Source organism: Ctenocephalides felis, unplaced genomic scaffold, assembly GCF_003426905.1.
Source record: "Ctenocephalides felis isolate EL2017-DRISC unplaced genomic scaffold, ASM342690v1 CF-g0.4_SCAFFOLD_01492, whole genome shotgun sequence".
NCBI classification, from domain to species: domain Eukaryota; kingdom Metazoa; phylum Arthropoda; class Insecta; order Siphonaptera; family Pulicidae; genus Ctenocephalides; species Ctenocephalides felis.
Window position 1 is genome coordinate 3655557 of NW_020537646.1, and position 21689 is coordinate 3677245.

The 21689-nt window shown below is 25.9% G+C and overlaps 1 protein-coding gene across 1 annotated transcript in view; it reads right to left on the reverse strand.

Moving 5' to 3' along the window:
* LOC113369933 overlaps positions 1-21689 on the reverse strand; it is a 38786-nt gene that overhangs the window by 8770 nt on the left and 8327 nt on the right. The window contains exon 2 of the mRNA XM_026610559.1: positions 790-1543. Within this exon, the coding sequence (XP_026466344.1) occupies positions 790-1502 (713 nt within the window). The 5' untranslated portion in view covers positions 1503-1543. The remainder of the gene's footprint in view (positions 1-789; positions 1544-21689) is intronic.

A 21689-nucleotide genomic window follows, 5' to 3' on the forward strand; every position in this document is an offset into this window, starting at 1 on the left:
AAACTACCCGATATGCAAAATCTATAACAAATCACAATTTAATTTTTATTGTAATTATCTGATGACGATTTTCAACATAAAATTTAATTAAACCTAATTTAAATTTAATTTAATTTCTATTTTTTTATATTTCAAATATTGAAAAAAATGTTTAACGATTATTGCAATGATCATTACATTTAACAAATCACAATTAAAGCTTTAATACAATTTTCTAAAAAAAAAATGCATGTATTTGAACGCCGAGATAATCCCTGATGTTTTTCATGTTAAAAATGCATAGTTAATTAAATTATTTAAATTAATTAATTATTTTGTCGTATAAAATAGAATACAATTTTAAAAAATAAACAATGAATATGTAAATATATAAAAAAACTTATAACAAATCACTTATAAAATTTTATTTCAATTTTCTGACGACGAGTCGAACATGGAGTTAAGTTCCAAGCAACTAACTCCGTTTGGGTTCTCTAAATTTGTTATGTCTATTCCCGAAAAAGGTATATAGCAAAAACCTTTAAATCTTTCTTTTTTTTGAACATTAAAATTTGAAATGATCTCATCCAGTACCAAATCCGACGAGCGGAATTATAATGATCGGATACCTAGAACCGCGGATCCATTGCTGGTAGTCTAACAGGCCGTGGGTGGGTTCGTTAACTGACAATCCGCGGGCATTTACGCCCGACGTGGCTGTACGAGGTTCCGCGAATGTCACACTATAACATTCACATAACATACAACAAAAACAACGAAAATAATAAGAAAATAATAAAAATCATTTACCTCATGTACTTCCTATGTTCGTTGACTGGCACAAAATACTCATCATAAGGATCACCTATATCTACTTCAGTCTCCTTCTTTACGGGCAATCCGTTTCTATGTGGGTCCATGTTGACCAATTCTAAATTGACGGCTTGGTGCATTTCTGTATCACCATTACTTTTTATAGGGGATTTTAAATTAGCACCGGCATTGAGTTCACCATTCTTCATAACTTCTTTTTCTTTAGCATGACCATTGGTCACTGGAGTTGGTCGGCCAAAGGAGGAGGTGCGTTTGTTAGAATCAGGCTCGAAACTAGGATTGTCCAGACCGCCGCTACTATCGGTTGCGTCGTGACTTTTAGGATCATTCATTGTCCTTGGTTTAGGTGTAGGCACATCAGTTGCCTTTGGTAATTTTTCTACTGCTTTTGGTTGTTTAACATCTACCCCTGGCTTTTGTTTGTTTTCCACTGGCTTTTGTTTATTTTCCACTGGTTTTGTTGGAGAGGTTTGTTTCACTGGGGTATTTTCAACGCTGGGTAACGTTATTTCGTTGTGGTAAATCGGCGGAGGACTGGAGGGTATGGGTGGCCTATTATTGTTTTGTACAGTAGGTCCACTGATTACCTCAGAAGCTCCGTTTATTGATAATGTGACTTCGTTAATGTGGTAATATTGGTTTGGTTGCTTGGATGCCACAGGATCTGGAGCACTATTGCTCTCCTCCATAGTCGTACTGGTTTAATTCGGCAACCAGATGATTACTGGACCTGGAAATAAAAATTTATAAAATGAAAACTTTTGTAAATATTCCTCATTATTAAAAAGAAAACATTTCATGTACAATAATCGTGAATCATTTTCATAAACTTACACCAACTTTTTTGTTCGCAAATATCATTTAGCAAATGAAGAAAAAATTTAAATAAGCAAATAATGAATATTCAATAATCACTTCACACGTGCAATTTCGTTACAAGTCATCATACAAAAATTTCTGTACAAGCAGAAAGAATATTTACACAAAATACATTTGCATTAAGTATGAGAAATTTTTCGTACTTAAGTAATATTTATGCATATTTTCTGCAAATATTTACCATATGTTTTGAATAGTGTCTATGTTTCAAGAAATAATAGTTTATTTGGAATGCATAAATGTTTTACAATAATACATAAATGTTTTATAATAACATATGTCTCCTGTTTAATAAATATTACCATTCATTCAAGACAAGTTTATGCTTGTTTTTTTATTTATACCTATTTCAATTTACTATCACGAACCGATGGTTGGCTGTCTATTCAATAAATTTCTATAAAAATAATCGTGATCATTTTACATAACAACTTTCGCTAGTTGATATCAGTTTACCAGAGAATTAAAGAATAACTTGTTTCATTTTAAAACACCTTGTCTGTAAGTATCACCTGCTATTCCAGGTACTGTATAATTAAGTAACTGTAAAAGGGACTGAATTCGAAAACCAATTAATTGATAACCTAGTGATACACTTATAAAAATGTGACGGATATAAATTATAATAAAAATTCAAATAAAATGCCTATAAATTTATACATATTTAATAATAAAAATTAACTTTTTTTCAACTTAACTAACAGTGACAAAAGAATCATAAACAAGTGTAATGATGACGATAGATCTGAAACCATCAGATTTTTTATATTTCGTCAATATTTTTAGAGAAATTCATCTTTGGTGTAAAAGCACCCCAGAGTCTGATGAGATGATGAGATATTTTATATGGCTATTTGTAATTAAAATTAAATAAAAAATTAAATTGCAATGCAGGTTAAGTCAATTTGATAACTTCATTAAAAAAGAATAAATTTTGACTATTTGATTATACTTTTGTTTAATTATCAATTGAATTAGAATATTATTTTTGAAATTTATGAAATTATGATTCATCATAAACTTGTTTTACCATTGCAACCTGCAGTCGCGTTGCAATATTTTATCCAATACGAACTTTACGTTGAACAAAGCATGTGAATAAAACAAAAGGTAATTCTTTCCGACCACAAGTAATTGTAAATCATATTTATTTGAAACATGTCCAGTGGTCTAAACATTCGTCGAGTTGTGCGCTTTTGCTTTGGAAGACTCGAAGGCTAAACTCGGAGCAACTGAAGAGAATTTAAGAAGTGGTATTTTGTTTTATTTTCTCCTCTGGCGTTCCTCGACCGTTGTGGATGAACGTGCTTTTCGCATGTCTTGGCGATATGTTATATTATTCCAGTACACAAAGAAATCGCAATAAAACACAAAGCTATAAGCAAACTTAAAATATCCTAGAACACTTCACGTTTGACAACAGAAACACCTGAGCGATAAATGACTCATGGAACAAGTTTTGAATGTGTGATTGAAGTTTACGATTTTTCTAAAGAATTTATTATTATTTTTTTAGACTTTGTTTTATACCTATATAATTATTTTTTATTATTCTAGATAATATCACAATCTTCTATTCCTATAGCAAAAACCCAAGAAAGCTTAAGGAGCTGGAAATGGTCAGTTATCCTTTACGTAACCTTTCCTAGTTGTTGAATAGAATATTCGAGAAATTAAATGACGCTATAAATTTTATGATAATAATAATAGCGATCTACACAATTCAGAGACTATGATTTGATTTATGTATGTAACACTATAAAAGATTTGTAATGAAATTATTTTCTTCTACAGCTTTACCAGATAAATTAAAAGTGCTTACAGATTCACGAATATACAATGATTGAAAATCAAAAATTGATTGAATTGCACTTTATAAAATTATCAAGTGATATATTATCTGATAATCGAAAACGTCAACGTACAAAAACAGTATGTTGATTTATATATGTAAATCTATGAACGGTTTGAAAGTGATAATTATTCTTCTTGAGCTAATATAACAATACTTTTAGGCTTTTCATTTCTTCCAGAAATATTTGACTTTTTTGTAATAGTAACTAATTGGTCAACAAATAATTAATTCAAGATGTAAAATATTTATTATTAAAAAAAATTATAAAAACAACAACTATTAACGTTGCTATTTAATTAAAATAACTAAAAAATTGATAATAAATGTAAATCTTCAATAGCTTTACCAGCTAATAATAAAATGCTTTGCTATGCACAAATACGTAATGTATTCTACAACAGAAATTTCATAGAGTATATTTATATCATAGAAATTTATAAATTTCATAGAAATTTCTATTTATTTTATATTAATAATTATAAAATAAATAGAAATTTCATATAGTATATAATTTGATGATAGAAGACTTCAACACATATTATTTTATTCTACTATTTTTATTCTATTATTCTATATAAATTGTATTTTTAATTTTGAAGTATAATTTATTAAAATTTTAATAAAAATGATTAAAAATAATTATGGTGGTAAATCATGAAATAAATTGGAAAATAATAGGATACTATGTAAAAAGTTACTATGTGGTATTAAAATAAAAAATGTGGTCTGATATATGATATAGAGATTACTTTCAAATTTCATACCGTTTAAATTTGAAATACTTTGTATGATAGAAATATATTCTCTGTATCTATTCTGCCATCCAATTTGAATTTCTACCAAAGCTTTCAAAATTTATACATTCTGTGAAAAGCAACTAGTTGATCAAGACAAGACATTAGAATCTTCACATATTTCTGATAATGGTATTTGAAAATACTTGTAACTTTTGTGTTTTTTTGAATTTTCAGCTCTTGATAGAATTATTGTTAACGATTATGTTTAGAACTTTTCTAGTAAATAACTTAATGAACCAGACAATATTTTTTAAAATTTTGAGATTTTCATCTTGGTCGTCATTAAATTAAAAGAGTTAGAACGTTAGAACGTTAGAATGTTCTCCCTTTCTTTATATTATTAGATGTTGAATTTTATTATTCCAAAGTTTGAGAAATCATGTGTTACCATAATGTCTTTGTATTACAGGCAACAGAACGATCTGTTTACCTTCCCAGTCGGCGTTGTAGAGAAATAACGAACAACGCCTCGAGCTTACCCTGAAATGGGCTGAGTTGCAGGGTTGATGGTGGGAACTATAATCGACAGAAGTAAATAAAAATTTAAAATTATCGATAATCATATCGACAAATCAAATTCATGTTTTATTTGATGAAGCCAATAATAAATGTTATATGTAAATCGATAAAAATTTTAACATTGGAGAAGAAATTGGAGACTTCACTGGAGATTGATCAGACTTTATGATGGCAAGTTAAATTTATCAATTTTACTATGTGTCGTCGTAGTAGACTTGTTGAAGTATCAAACAACCATATTACAAATTTGGTCTGCAAATAATTAGTGAAAATGTCATAATTTCCAATATCGATATATCGATCTATTACTTTACCATCCCTACTGGTTCTTTCTTACTGGGAATTCTAGTTGCCATAGCGTGCCGAGCCGATGTCGGCATGTTGACCTGCCTACACAATCATAACAAACGCGGTTATTGTTTGTTCCTTTTGTTTTTGGCATTTTGCACGAAGACCATATATGTGCATATCCTTCCTAGGGCCTGCAGTTATGTAGACACATGCTAATGTTCGAGTTGCAAATCACGAAGTCTAGAAGCTCACATGATATTTTGTTCTCTACATACATAGCAGTTGAAATAAAAGGAATAAGAAAAAAGACAAAAATGACTCAATGAGGTATTTCCATCCATCAGTACAGCCACTTTTATATGGAAACATACAACCTCTATATAAAAAAATTACATTTGCCTAAATATTTTTAACGTCGTTATATTCTCTGACGATTACATTTGCGATGCAATTTCAATTTCATAACACTTTGGCAAAATCATTAATTTTTGAAGTATGTGGTCCACAAAACACTTGAAAAATTTCTCTTTGAAATTATTTTACATGTCGTATACTTTCGTGAAAGTTCAATTCAAGCAACATATCGAATGATTTTGGTGAAGTATTCGTATCAATAATAACGACAGGTAAAAACCAGTAATGGAAGTATGCGAAAATTCTACTCAGTAATTACATCAGATAATCAAATAAAATAATTTTTTTATTACATCGACACGTAGTATGATGATTCAAATTATTTATTATTATATTATATAGATTATTAAATAAAATGATTAATTTAATAAATCTGGTCGGTCCTAGGAATAGCATGGGTAAATGAAGGAGAAAGCCAAATAATGATGACGATTTGTCCATCGGTAAAAAAATGAAAAAAAAACTATTAACCTTCAGTTCATCATATAATTAACTACATTTACTAACTATTACCATTTAGAGATAATATTTTGAATCTTCAACCAAGATTTACCATTACTACTACTTCTATTTTTCTCATCATTTTTATCATTCAGAATAATTGCACAATTGGATTAGATCTTCTACCCAGATTCAAACTATCTAAATAACTAGAGTTATCTTGTTTTAGCTGCAGTTCCTCATTTTTTTAAACCAAAGGTCTTTTTGCAAAAATAAATCCATAAAGTGCAATAATTAGTTATGGAACTTTAATATGAATAGATGAGCTTCCGTTCCGGCAATTGTCTTATGAAACACATAAAATATAATTACAAAGCCTACAGTGCTACAGTATTTTATTGTACAAGTAATGAAAATAATAATATACCACTTTATTTCTGAAGGCCTTGGAGCTCTTCTCAAGGTCATTAAGACAACAACAAAAATGATAAAACTAAAAGACATCCAAGAAAACGACTAAGATGGAAAAATGCAGTACATTTAGATTTTTGTAAATATATATTTTAATTCAAAACTTTGCTTTATTTATTTTTATTAAATTCATTTCATTATGCTTCTACTGAATGTATTTAAATTTTATTTTATATTACGTATTTTCTAAGAGTTGGCTTGTAGATGGTGATGGAGATGGTGACCCAAATAGTTGTCCTATCTCTATGTGAATAATTTTTATTTTTACAATTTCTGTAATATTGATGAATTTCTCATTGATGTCGGGAAAAATGCTATTTTTACTAGCAAACATGTTACTATCAATATTTCCAACCGATTAAAATCAGGCTGTCCGAGGGTATCGAACCTAGAACCTTTAATTGATGTCCTATAGCTCTAACCATTATATAACAATTATATTCTTCTAGTAAATGTATAATTATTAAAATTTCTGTACCTGCGTGTGTGCTAATAAAAATAAAACATGAGAATGAAGACATAATTATTTGTAAAAATATTTTTAGAGGTCATTTTATTCGTTATTGTCATCGCGGTTAGTAGTTTTCTCAACTATTATGCGAACATTAAGTGGGAATATTATTGCATATACAATAAAATTAAAACAGAAGGTATTATGTGTTGACGAGCATACATCAAAGTTATATACATTCGCTAATATAATGTAATTATAGAAAATAATCGCATTAATCTACACAATAATTACTAAGTTTAATTAAATTATGTTATGTTTTGAATAAGGTCGCTCTGTTATGCAAATGGAATGACAAAATGATGACAAATGTTTTCAAATAATTATTTTATATTTAAACTCTACTTTTCAAATGTTTTCAAAATTGTTAAAAAAATTCAAACTCTCTAATTACGTGCTTTAAAAAATGTATTTTTAAAAATAGTATTAAATAGCTAATTTTTTTCTCTCTTCTTAGAAATCAAAATTATCAAAAAGTCGATTTTTTTAAGTTTTTCAAAAAATTTCAAATGTTTTCAAAAATGTTAAAAAGAAATTCAGAACGCTCTAATGTACGTAACATTGGAAAATTTCTTTTAAAAAATAGTATTTATTAGTAAATTTTCACATGGTTAACTATAGGTTAATTGGGTTAATTATTGATTAGTGTAGTTTTATAAAAAAATAATAAACTAGCTGTAAGTGGAATTCTGTCTTGAGGCAATTATGGCATCGTGCCTTAAGGCAAATTGCTGGAACTTCCCGTACCGTAATGAAATGTTCGTGGAATACTGAATGTTTTCAAATAGATTATTATAAATATTGTAAAATTGTCTAATATTTATAAGAATTATATAAACTGAATTGCAGAGTTGAAATTATTTGTAAAGTATATTAGTACTATAGTCAGAATTAAAAATTAAATATGAAATATTTTTCGATATACAAAAAACTAAAAAAAAAAGGAACAATTTTTTTTCCAAAATCAATTATTTCGTTAAGACAAGCAAAAAGTTTTTTGAATCAATTAAATCGGACGCTTAGTTCTCTCAAAAATTGCCATTTTTTACATATTTAGCTTCGTATCTTCAAAATGGCTGGGCCTGCCTTTGCCAAAAACTAATAAACATTTCTCCCAATCATTACTAATTGAATGTTTTTTTAGATCATTCAAATCGGATACTCCGTTCTCTCAAAAATTCGATTTCTATTTTCTGCACTCTTTGCTCCTTATCTCCGAAACGGCTGGACCTGCCTTTGCCAAAAACTAATCAGTTTTTTTCTCTATCAATAGGAATCGAATGTTTTTTGAACCATTCAAATCGGTTAATCCGTACGCCCGAAAACGTGGGCGAAAATTTGTATCCATACATACATACACACTCACACACACACACACACACATCCATTTTTTCTGAGGTATGCCAAAACGTTCAGAAACCTTCAAAACGTCGAGAAATGTAAAAATTTTCAATTCCGATTTTCGGCCCATTACAATAACTTACCCTACGGGAAGTTAATAAGTAATCATAAAAATTGGTAACTTTCAATGTACAAAATATAAGATCCAAGACTTATAGATCTCATGAATACAATAATAAAAAATATATGATTAAAAATTTCAATGACTAACCAAACAATATAAACAATTGATATAAATAAAATTCAAGTTGGATATTAAAATTTAAAAATTTCTGTATGAATAAGTCATGATTATCAATGTATGTTAACGTTTGGAAGAAAAATTTCATTTTGCAAAAATGAGTAAAAAAGCTCGGGGCTATTTGTAACAGGGGTAACTAGAAACAGGCGTTTCTCAAAAGGATCTTAGAGCGCGTCCATTAATCACGTGATCAATTTTTTAAGGATTCTTGGACATCCCTCCCCCTTGATGATACGTAGTGATATTCAAAATTGTCCCCCTCCCTCACCAAAAACATGAGCATTTTCAGTTACGAGAAAGAATTGTAAAATTTTCGATTCTTTTTTGAAAATTTTTGGATTAAAAAAAAACACACGTGATATTTAACCACCCCTCCCTCCCCCACGTAATATTTCGTAAATTTTTGTCAACCCCCCTCCTCCTAAATACCTCGCGTAATTAATAGACTCCTACTTAATGATATTTAAAATATTTTTTGTTCCTATTGATCATGTAAACTACCACCTGTTACACCCCCCCCCCCCGCATTTTGTTGTCCCCCTGACCAAGTAAACAAAAGTGTGCATGTCCGTCATCTTCAACTTGTAATATGAGACTACCTATATAAACTATTCTTGGTCTCTCAAACTAAAACATGCAAAATTCAAATAAAATTTACTTTCATTCCTTTTTGTATATACCGCTAGTTTTATAATTAATAAGAAAAGGAAAATTGCATCCCGGTGTCACCAAATGTAATTATTCATGTAATTATTAACAATAAGTCTTAACAATTATATTTTTCGAAATAGCCGGCTGCAGGTTTCTCTATTATTATGTTTGTGAATTATTATATTACAAAAGTTGGTTCATGCTTATCGCTCTCTGACTCTCGGTTATCATTTATCATAACCTAGATATTTTAGTTTACCTTTTACGATTGTTGTACAATCCTAGAACAAAACTAATGTTCAACTTGGGAAATAATTATTGACATTTTCAGATTTACACTGTAGGATAGAGATAACTCTACAATGGGTAACTAATAATATAATAATAAGATAATTCTACAATGTATTACAAAGTTTTTGCAGACTGTAAATCGCAGTACTAACAGATTTAGAATTTTTGTAGGACTGCAATATATCATCAAAGTTTTATCAAAATCACCAAAAAATATTTTTATAATCAGCATGATTTTGAACAGTTTTTTCTAACAAATTTTTCAAACCCGGTTCAGGATTTTTTACCAAAATTTGTATAAATGGTTTTGCATTTCGCAGCTAATTCTAAAGAAACTGCTTAGCATTAGGAGTGCGGAATATCTTAAAGTTAATATTAGGATCTAAAACTTTCAGAGAATTTTTTTTATCAATGTGGAAGCATTTAAGTCCCTGGGAGCAAGAAAATTCAAAGACATTCATATTAAAGATCACATTAATACACAAATACTTTTTCCAATTTTGATGTCAAATAATTCTGAATGTTTTGAAACTTAGATAAAGTTGGCAAATCAGATTTTCAGGCAAAAAGTTGTAAAATGTACTTTGATTCACTGAAGGATCGAAATGATCTAATTCCAATTAAGCAATATGATTTCCAATAGATTAATATTCAATAAACTAGAGCAATCACGTTTTAATTCCCAACAACCTCCACAGAGTCCTTGTATTACCATAAAAAATTTAAGTGAAATGTGAAGATCATTTTAAACTTATTAAAAACATATAGTAAACACATTCGTTAGTCAAATACAACATAATTGCTTTGCATGTTAAGTGCGCATAAAACAATTAACACTAAAAAATATTATTATCAAGGTAACAAACAAAGAATTAGTTATTACAGGTGAGTAAAATTGAATGATTAATAATCCATTGGCGAGTTCTTTCCGATGATTAATTCAAGAACATTCACTAACTGGTCCAATGTCAAGTAGGTAAAAGTAACGACGACCTTTGGTAGAAAGCTACATTCTAATTTATGGTAGAATAAGACAAAATTCTTCACTAATTGCGGAATTTATTTGTAAAAAAGTATAAAAGCACTTTTTGTGAACGTTTATGCGGAAAGTGATAATTATGAGGCATAGGAAACCAGAATTAATTACATTTATTAAGGTGAGTGACATGTAGGTACTATATGTAGGTAATTGATAGATGATAGATTAACTTAGAATTCAAGATCGTTTTTCCTAAACCAAAAATTGACCAAAAATATACAAAGAATGAATGTATATTAATCAATATGATATGTTTCCTCATATTTCTTCTCAAAATTTAGGGTTTATTGCAACCATTAAAATGGCAAATCCAGTCAATTTTTGATTCTTAAACCTAAATCTGGTATGATTACAGATTATAATTATAAGATATTAGTAATTAACCATTTTTTTTAATAATATAACTTAAAATTGTGACATAATACAATTGTGATGTAAAAAATTTAAAAAAAGACAAGTTAATAATATTGCACAATAGCTGTAGTATATATTAACAAAAAATTTAAGATTTTGTAAATGTTCAATTATAAAAAGTGATTAAAATATGAAAATTTTTACTTGTAATAATCATGAACAAAAAAATGATTTTTGTATCTCTATACCAAACATTTTTTATACCTAATTATGATATTTATATTTATGTGATTTTTTTCTGTACTAAGAAGTACAAAAAAAATTACTTTAAAGATTTATTGTAATAATTTATTTTTTATCATAATTTCCTTACGTTAGATTTTAGAAAATAATAATTTTACTAACTTTTTTCTATAGTAAAATGGTTGTGATATATTTTGTATTAATTTTCTTAGAATCTGAGATAAAATTATATTATTAATTCAGGTTTATGATTGAATAAAAAAGGATCTCTGTAACTCTGAGAATTTCACAAAGGTTTTAATATAAAAAATTATCAAGATATTTTTTTTCATGAAAATTCATTCTTGTAACAATGATGAGTAAATATGGTCTTTGTATTACTTAAAATTTAAAAATAATCATTTGATATTTATGGATTTTTTTATGAACTCAAAAGTAGAAAAAAAGATTTACTTAAAAGACTTATTGTATTAATTTATTTACTTCATAATTTCCTTATGCTACATTGTAAAAACCATTTGTTCTTAAAAAAGATTATAAAAACATTCACTAGTTTAATTTTGCATTAAGGTAGTGATGATGTATATTTTTTGTTTACTGATTTAGATATTTTTAAAAGCTGTATATAAAATCAAACTATTAATCTAGGTTTATGATTTTAACTGTGGAAACAAAAATCCAAAAGAATCTCAGTATAAAATTTTGGATTCTAATATTATTCTTATCATAACTATTAGAACAAAAAATTAAGTCTCAAGTCATATGAATGATTTTCAGATTTATTCTATCCTAATAAAAAAAAATAGAATTATTTTTCATTTGGATAAAAAATGAGAATATTTATATAAGATGGTACATACATAGCAATAACATTTATCTAATTTAAATAACTTGTTCAAAAACTGTGGATATATATATATATATATATATATATATATATATATATATATATATATATATATACAGAAATGATCTTGAGAAATATTTTTCTGCGCATTTAATAAAATCTTGTATATGATTTCCGTTTGTAGTAAATTACTTTGAATAAATGTTTAATAATTAAAACATCATATAAAAGATTCATCCATTGTTATTAGTACAGATAATGAAATATATATTTTTTAAATATATATATATATATATATATATAATTTTAATGGAATTTTTTGCATCATTAAAAATTACGCAATAAATTTATTATATATATTTATAAATTTATACGAATTATTGAAATACTTTCGATTTCATTTTATAATTTCATCGATAAAACTTATACTACTGAAGAAAGTTCAGTATGATTATATCACATCGTTTTGATTTAGAAATTCGCCGGATCGAATAAAATTTAATGTCTTCATCATAAATTAATTTTCCATCAAATTTGTTAATGTACCGGAGTAATTTTAACGGTACACCAGGAACAGAGTATGTGACATTTAAATAAATAATAAAATAAGTCATATTAGTATTAGAAAGTTATTTACTTTGAGACTTGTGCATATAGAAATCTTGACGGCTTATTCTTAATTTATTTTAAATACCAAAGACGCACATGTGTGTATAATAGTTACTTGTTAATTTCCAATAAACGTGCCAACAAGCAAAATTAAATTTACACGAGAAGATTTCTAAAAATCTCTTAATACACAGCATTTAATACAAATATTATAAAAAGTTTTATGAAACAAAATATATATTCTGCTATTGATTGTAAATGACTACAAAGTAACTAAAGTCAGAATACACTGGGGCCTCGCTTTACGGCCTAGATACGTTCCGCAAAACTTGGCCGTAAAGCGAAAAGCCGTATAACGAATCAATTATTCTAATACGTATTCATACAAATTCAATGGGATCGGTTCCAAATTTAATAAATATATAATATGGTTTATAATTCAAAATGCATTTTATTTTTTTATTTTGTTTAAATTATAAACATATTTAACAAGAACATAAATTTTACATAAAATAAAAAACTTCAAAAACACTACATAATTTCCAAATAAAAATGAAACAACTAAAACCTACAGATCACTGTCACCATCATTTTGCGCTGGTGGTTTAAAAAACTTGTCTAAAGTTGTTTGTCTCGCCTTCTTGTCTATTTCTTTCTTTAGTGATTTATTCCCTTGTTCAAATATGAAAAAGCGCTCGACATGATTTTTGATGTTAGCTGTTTGGATACAACAGGTTTCTGTATCTTCTTCATCAATTGCCGGCTCTGCTTGCAACTGAATGAGTTCCTCATATGAAAGGGGTTCCCTATCAGCTGCAAGTAGATCCAGCACATCAGATTCGTTTAAATCTTCAAAACCGAGATAATGTGCTAAATCCAAAATGTTTTGTCTAACTTTAGAAAGGAAATTAACTTCTGCATCGGTAGTTTTTATACATTCTGGCCATATTTTTTTTCCAAACATGGTTCATTGTTGTCGATTTCAATTTCTTCCGAGATTCACTAATGTTCTCAACAGCATTCTTGATATGATAGTTTTTCCAAAACGAATTGAAACGAGTTTGAAACTTTGAAACGTAAAGATATATAAAAATTTTTATTTTCGATTTTTTTGCGATTACTGTAACTTGCACTATGCGAAGTTAAAAAAGCCGTTATAGCAAAACATTTTAGGCCGTATATCGAAAACGTTCCTTAATTAAAGGGGGCCGTTATAGCGAAAGGCCGTATAAAGAGCGGCCGTATAGCGAGGCCTGGGTGTAATTAAAAGAGAAATTTTGAATGAGCATAGTAATTTTATTTTAAATCCATAAGTAAAAAAATAATTTAATTTTATTAATAAAATTTCTGCAATGTGGCTAGTGTATTTTTTAAATTTTACATTTATATAAAATTTTAGTTTAAATAAATAAAATATCAGTTTGCCTAATTTCTGGGACCAGAATATAGGCCTACATAACCTACATAAATACGGAAGGTTCTGCTTGTCCCAGATTAAAAATGACTAGAAGGTACTAACTAATGAACAAATAGATAATTTATGTAAATATACCTTCAATTACCATATTTGTATTTATATAATAACAACAGTACATAGAAATTAACTTTCTTTCTTAAAATTTTATTTTTGGACTTTTGTTTCATGCCCTACAAATTTACATATTTTCTTTGATAATATTTGCAAAAGTTAAAAATAATTGAAAATTAGTAATTTTGAATAGAATCATTATTTAATATGAATAAATATTAGTTTAATATTTTATAATTCATAAACTAATAAAAAAAATGTTTGTAATTAAAAGAATATATGAAAAGAATGCATTAAATGGCTTTTTGATAAATCATAAATTTTCTTAGAAATATAAATATTTTATGGGATTTTATATATGTGGGAATAAACAATATAAAACAACATATTATAAGTAATTATGTATTGAAAAAAATGGTTTGTGTTAAATTTCTTTGAATTAGGTTTAATAGAGAAGAGTATCAGATATTGATAAAAATCTTTGCATAAAAACTAAATCCTAGAACAAAAATGTGCAAAAAAATATAAAATATTTTTATATCTGAATATATTTGTATATAATTGTCTTAAAATACTCTTATTTATTTAAGTAAATATAATTTAAAAATATATAAAGTGACTCATTTTAATTGTCCATAGATTTTCTTAGAAACATAAAATTTTAAGTAATATTCCTAGAAGTGATTTAATTTTAAATTGAAAAGTTTCTATAAATATTAATGCTATGATACGTATAAAATTTAATAATATTTCTATTTTTTTATTCAACAATGGTTCATAAATGGTTGTTTAAAAACTAAATCTAAAAACAAAAAATATTGAGTATATATTAAAGAAAAAATATTTATATTAAAACTATTAAATTTGGCTTGAAATTTAAGTTTTTCACAAGATTAATAGAAGATTATCAACTATAAAAATGAAAAATTATATATCAACATATATGGCCAAAAATATTATATCTATAAGGAAAAACAAGATTTATATTAAAATATTATGATATTATGAATGTATTAAAAATTATATAAATAATACTAAATTTTTCATAGTTAATTTAAATAAATAATTTAATTAAAATTTTCATAATTAATTTAAATAAAAAAAATAAAATGATATATTTTGATTATTGTAGCTGGCATTTTCTCGTTATTAATTTTATATTAATAAATCTGTATACATATTGATATCTAGTCAAAATGAATAAATTGCTTACTAAAATACTCTGAATGCAATTCCATAGAGAAGGGTAATTTTACTTTGTTAATATTCTGTTTATTATTTTTATTTATATTTTTGTATTTAGGTTTAACTTATAGTTTTTATAAACCTCATCAATTTTGTATTATTAAACTTAAAGTTTTGATTGGCAAAAAAAATAAAAATAAAAAATAGAGAAGATTATGAAATTTAGATTTTAGATAAAATAGGTAAATTTAAATAAAATCTAAGAACTAGTATGTGCAGAAAAACAAATTTTTTGTATAATGATACTAAATGCTCTCAAAAATTAATAAAAATACTAAAGTCATGATTAGCTGTAATAATAAATAAAATTTATAAAAAATTCAATAATAATAAATATTATATTGTTTACACACAAATTTTCTTAGAAACAAAAAAATTACAATTTTGTACAAATATTGGTGTCGATGTGTGACATAGAATATATTTACTAAATTTCTCAAATTCCATGTAGAAGATAATCAAATATCAATCATTTATTTATTTCCTCCGATTCAATAATTTATGCAATCGAAACGATTGTGGTTTCAATGAACGCCTCGAATTCCTCCACTGTGTCTCAAAAGTAAAAGTATATTGCACATGTGTCTATCTTTCATATGTGGGCAAAATATGTGTATATACACTGACCTGTTTATAAATGTGTACTTGTATTATGTGTTTATGTGAATAAATTACATCATACGTGTTTGTTTGTGTTTGTTTGACACATAGACTATGCGAAATGCGTGCATGTGCATAACTGCATATAAATAAATATATGCAGAGGTATTTAAAATTTAATTAATATACTTAGTAAAACATTTGTAGGTAAATGTAAGATAGTTATTGTGGGTTGATTTTAATTGAATATTTTTAATCGATTTATTATAGAGAAGAATTGTAGTGACAAATCAGGATAGTATTACAAGAATGACAAGGCTAAAACCTGAAGTGATAGTACATAGTAACCATGAAGTTGATAAATACCACTTATTGCTTATAAATAAAAATTCTAAAATAATAACTCTATTCTGATCTGTTCCCGGGTACAATTGATCTATTATTAAATGCAACTTTACTGAAATATTTCAAATATAAGAGTATCTAACAGAACTTAAAAGCTCTATGATGTGATGAACTTTTTTAGAGCCTTTTCTAGGGCAATCCAATGTTTTGCTCATCTATTTGCCAAACAAATTATTGCACTTTTTTATTAATTGATAGCAGAATTGCCAACTATCTGACAACAAAATTTATTTTATATTTATTTCATTACTGCTTGCTTGATATCATGTTGTCCGCAACACAAAATATAAAGAATTAAAAAAAGAAAGATACCAATTTTCAGCTAAAATGTGAATATCTTGTTTACATGATCACAAATTTTTAATTTTGAATTAGCAATTTTTGGAAAGGATTATTTTGATTTGAAAACATATTTTTGATCTAGTAAAAATGTATATCAATACTACCTGGTATCATGTTGTCTACAACAGAAAATATAAAGAATTAAATAGAATATAACGCTAATTATTCTTGCTTTTAAAGTACCAAACATTTTCTCAGATATCAGGTATATTAAAAAATATTGTATTTAAAAATTTTGAATTTATTCTTTCAGTAGATTTTGTTTAGTTTTGTTAATATATTCATAATTTAGCAGAGTATTATGTGTTATGTTATTTTTTATAATAATAACAAATATATATATATATATAAAATCAGTATCAATTCAGGAAGCATAGATAATATGAAGAATTAATTATAATGATTTACAATTAGATTTAATCATCAGGTTTTTTGCTTTATTACGAAGCTTGTCAACATAAAATCTAATTTTAGAACAATGACCTTAATAATTATTTATGATAATTAACATTATTAAATATATTTTAGAGAATATTTATATTTCTCTACGTATCAACATATAATTTTAGGTCATCATCAGAGAATATAAACAAATTAAAGGAGGATTATAAAATATATTATTAATAATAAAGATAATGTACTTAGTTATTAATTGTACGAAATCTTTACGTTATTTTTTTAATGCTTTGAAGCTTTTATTCCTATTAAAAAATAATAATTTCAAATATAATTGCAGATAAACAAAAAATTATATCGTTATATTGAAGCAGGATAAATGCTCTAACCAAGCCAAAATAAAAAAAGGAGAATAAATAAATTTCAGTTCGTATGATTACAACCCAAAAGTAGTATCTATCAAATTAGTTAATTTCTGAAAAACTACTGGATCAGTAAAAACTAACTATATAAGAAACAATTAAAAAATTATATTGAATTTTTTTGAAAAGATAATTGCTCTTAATTGAGAAAATATAAATAGCAAATAATATTAGATATTTGAACAAACTAATTTAAACGATGATATATGGATAAATGATCTGAAATATTTAAACATTTAAAAAAAAAAAAAAAATTACAACGATACCCAGTAGTAATGTAATTTTAAGTCATTCAAAAAAAAAAATTACAACAGTACCCAGTAGTAGTCCTTTTCATTGTGAACGGTAGCTATTTATAAGTTATGGTATATTAACTAATATTATAAGCTAATACTACATGTATAATCATATGTATATAAATATGAAAAAATCTGTATGTATGTGTGAATAAGTGAATAGGTATGTTATCATTATATAGTACTTATGTAAGAACGTCCTTCACTTTTTTTACTAAGAAGTGAATAGGAAACTACCTTGAACTCACCGCCAACTCTCCATCAGTGCGCGGCGAGTAAAAATTATTTTCTAATTAAGCCACAGACTTGCAAAATACTAGATACGCATTGCTAAACTTTGCACTACTAAGTTTCTAGACATATTAACGACAATTTTTTAAATAACAAGCTTTGACAAATCACAACAAATTAGCAACAAATCTCTTGCAAAATATTGTAATTAGCGAGGTAAATGTCCCAAGCGCATATTGACTCTCGCCTCGGAGGTAATAATAACACCATAAATGCAATTTCAGTTTCTGTTGTAAAATTTATATGATAAAACATCCTTTTTATCGAATTATGGCAACGATTTGTTAAAATATAAATCTTAAATTCAATATAAGAATACTGTGATTATATTTCTACGTGGTAATGAATCATCTCATGATTCATTCATAACCGGCATCTATTTGAATTTTTAATTATTTAAAGATGTTTATGAATATTAAAACCTGTATTAAATTAATAAAATGTAAGAATATGGCATGCGGATACATTGATAAAATTCCAAGTAGTCAGAGTGCATAATTTTTTTTTAATAAATTCTTGAAAAGCTTCTATGATTCGTAAAACTTTGTAATTGAGTACAAAAGTTTGTGAACTACCACTTATGTTCAATAAAAAATGCAGTATAAAATTATATCATATAACAAATGTCTAAGTACTTATAAAAGATTTCTCTAGTTTTTATTTTATTAAAAATATAATTTTAAAGAGTAATTTTTTCAAAATTCATAGTAAATTAAAATTGGGTACTACCAAATAAAAAGCAAAAAGCAAGCATACCAAGTTTTTGAAAACTCTGAAATTAAAGTTGAATAAAAGAGATATTTTAAGTATTATTTATGAACATCAAATTTTCAAAACACAATTTGAAAAAAAATGTCGACAAGTACCTATATTTTTTTCTACTATTATATTGAAAAAATATTTTGAAAATTTGTATGCATTCTTCTGTTGACAAATAGATATATTAGTTAAAAATTCCCATATTAGAAGCAATATTATTGAAGTAATTATTAATAAATAACATTATGTATTCTGCAACATCAGTAAAATAATGCCAGACAAATTTCTTTCAAAATTCTCATTTTGATTTATTTGATTTATTAGATAGAAATATATTTTAGATTTTTTTCAAAATACATATTATTGAAACCGCCTATTTAAAATATAATATATTGAGATGATAATATATTTCCTTATACTAGAAAAAATCCAGCAAATTTTTTTCTGTTGAATAATAGATAGATTAGTTAAGAAATTCCCAGATTAAAAAAAATATTATTGTAGTTATTAATAATAAGTTACATAATGTGTTCTGCAACATCATTAAAATAATGTCAGACAATTTTCTCTGTTCTAATTTTGATTTCTTCAAAATTTTAGAAATAATTTTTATATTTTTTTAAAAAATTATTATTGTAGATATTATTAATAAGTAACATCTTGTGTTCAGTAACATCAGTAAAATAATCTTAGATAAATTTCTCTATTCTCATGATGATTAATTCAAAATTTTAGAAATAATTATTACGATTTTTTAACATATATATATAGTATTTAAAACGCTAATTTAAATTACAATTGATGATAATATAATCACTTGTATTACAAAAAAATCGAGCAAAATTAGCAACAAATTGACGATGACCTATAAAAAATTATTATTATCCAAATCCTGCCGAAATTTTTTAAAAAAAAAAGACAAATCCTTAAATTTTGGTAATATTTAATTATTTGTTAGGGATTGAAAAGAAATGATCAAGAAAATGATAAATTATAATGATATGACGAAGCTTAAGATTTGGTTCCTAGAAAACGCCTAAAGTACTCACCTGAAATTATCCATCTTGAAGGCACTATGTTATCCGATTTCAACTGATTAACATATCACGCACAAGTTTTAATAAAAAATCTACAAAAGTGTATCAATTTCCAATAATCCGTTCACAATATTTCGTTGTTAGACTATGAAATCGTTCAATTCGTTGATAATTTTATCGACTAATAATTTCGGCTAGTCTTTCACCATACTCCGCCGAGTTCTTTCGAAAACTGATCCCCAGTCCGGTTTCAATCCGCACCGCCACTTGCCGGAAATTTCCTCTTTAATTTTAAAACCAAGGTTATTTAAACAAATCTTAAGCTATGCATACACCAATTAAACATTACTAAACATGAGTATTTCATTAATGTTTTAAAAATCAAATGTAAAACAAAAATAACCAAAACATAATTCAGCTGAATAGTTGTTGTTATTTATGCATTTCTTTTTAGATTGCATTAAAACGAAACAATTCTTATTACTTTTTGTTTTTGAAAATATGACGTTGAATGTGAAGCAGGTTCTGGAATGTAGTGGTAATAATGAAAATATTTATATATATGTCGGATGGAGTTTGAAATTGTATTTTAGAAAATATTTGGACCAACAACAACTTAGAATTTTATATAATAAACTTTGTTTGAAGTATGATCGATATGGCTTGTGGTATGCAGAATTATTTTGTTGATACTGACAATACACCAGTATTCTGTCACACACACACACACACACATATATATATATATATATATATATATATATGAAGATTTTAATTGGTACTATCATCAAGCCCAATATACCCAGACGAAGCATACAAAAACATTGCCAATTTTACTTTTAATTTATTTTTCCAAAAAATATATATTTTTGTTTCATAAATAAGTATATTATTTACGTAATTTACTTATTGATATGGTGATTTTGTTTGCAATACATATTATTTGCGTAATTATGATGACTAAAAAGGATCCAAATAGATTTAGAAACGTCAGGAAGATTTATTAAAGAACGTTAGCTTCTGTATTTTTAGTCATTGGATGGATGTCTGAATAAAAATATTGTTATATATATAAATATATATATATATATATATATATATATATATATATATATATATTTATAAATATATATATATATATATATATATATATATATATTTATATATATATATATATATATATATATATAAAAGTATATGTATCCATGTAGCTCATTGTATTCAAATTTTATCTTCCATTTACACCATTAAATTTTTAGAGTAGTCTTCTAATTTTTAATTTATTCAGGATCATTGAATTATATTCTATGCATATAAATTTACTTAACAGATTTTTTTACTTTGCAAAAAAAAAGCTTTGAAATGAAGCAAAAATAACATGATCACAACATAATGACATGCAATTGCTAAATAAAATTTATATAATAATAACCATTAAGTTTTATTTTTTTTTGAAATATTATTAACAGTAATACTATAGTTGTTCTATAAGTTACATTGATCAACAACGATGTGTAATTATAAAAATGATTATTTACATATAAGATAAACCATGCACATGTCCCCAGCTCAATTTTCATGTTATGCAAATAACGTTAATTTTATTTGTAACATCACATAATAACTATAATGAATAACGATATATTTATTATTTTCAACAAAAATTCAGTTACGCAAGTGAAAAAAAATATTCGTGCATAT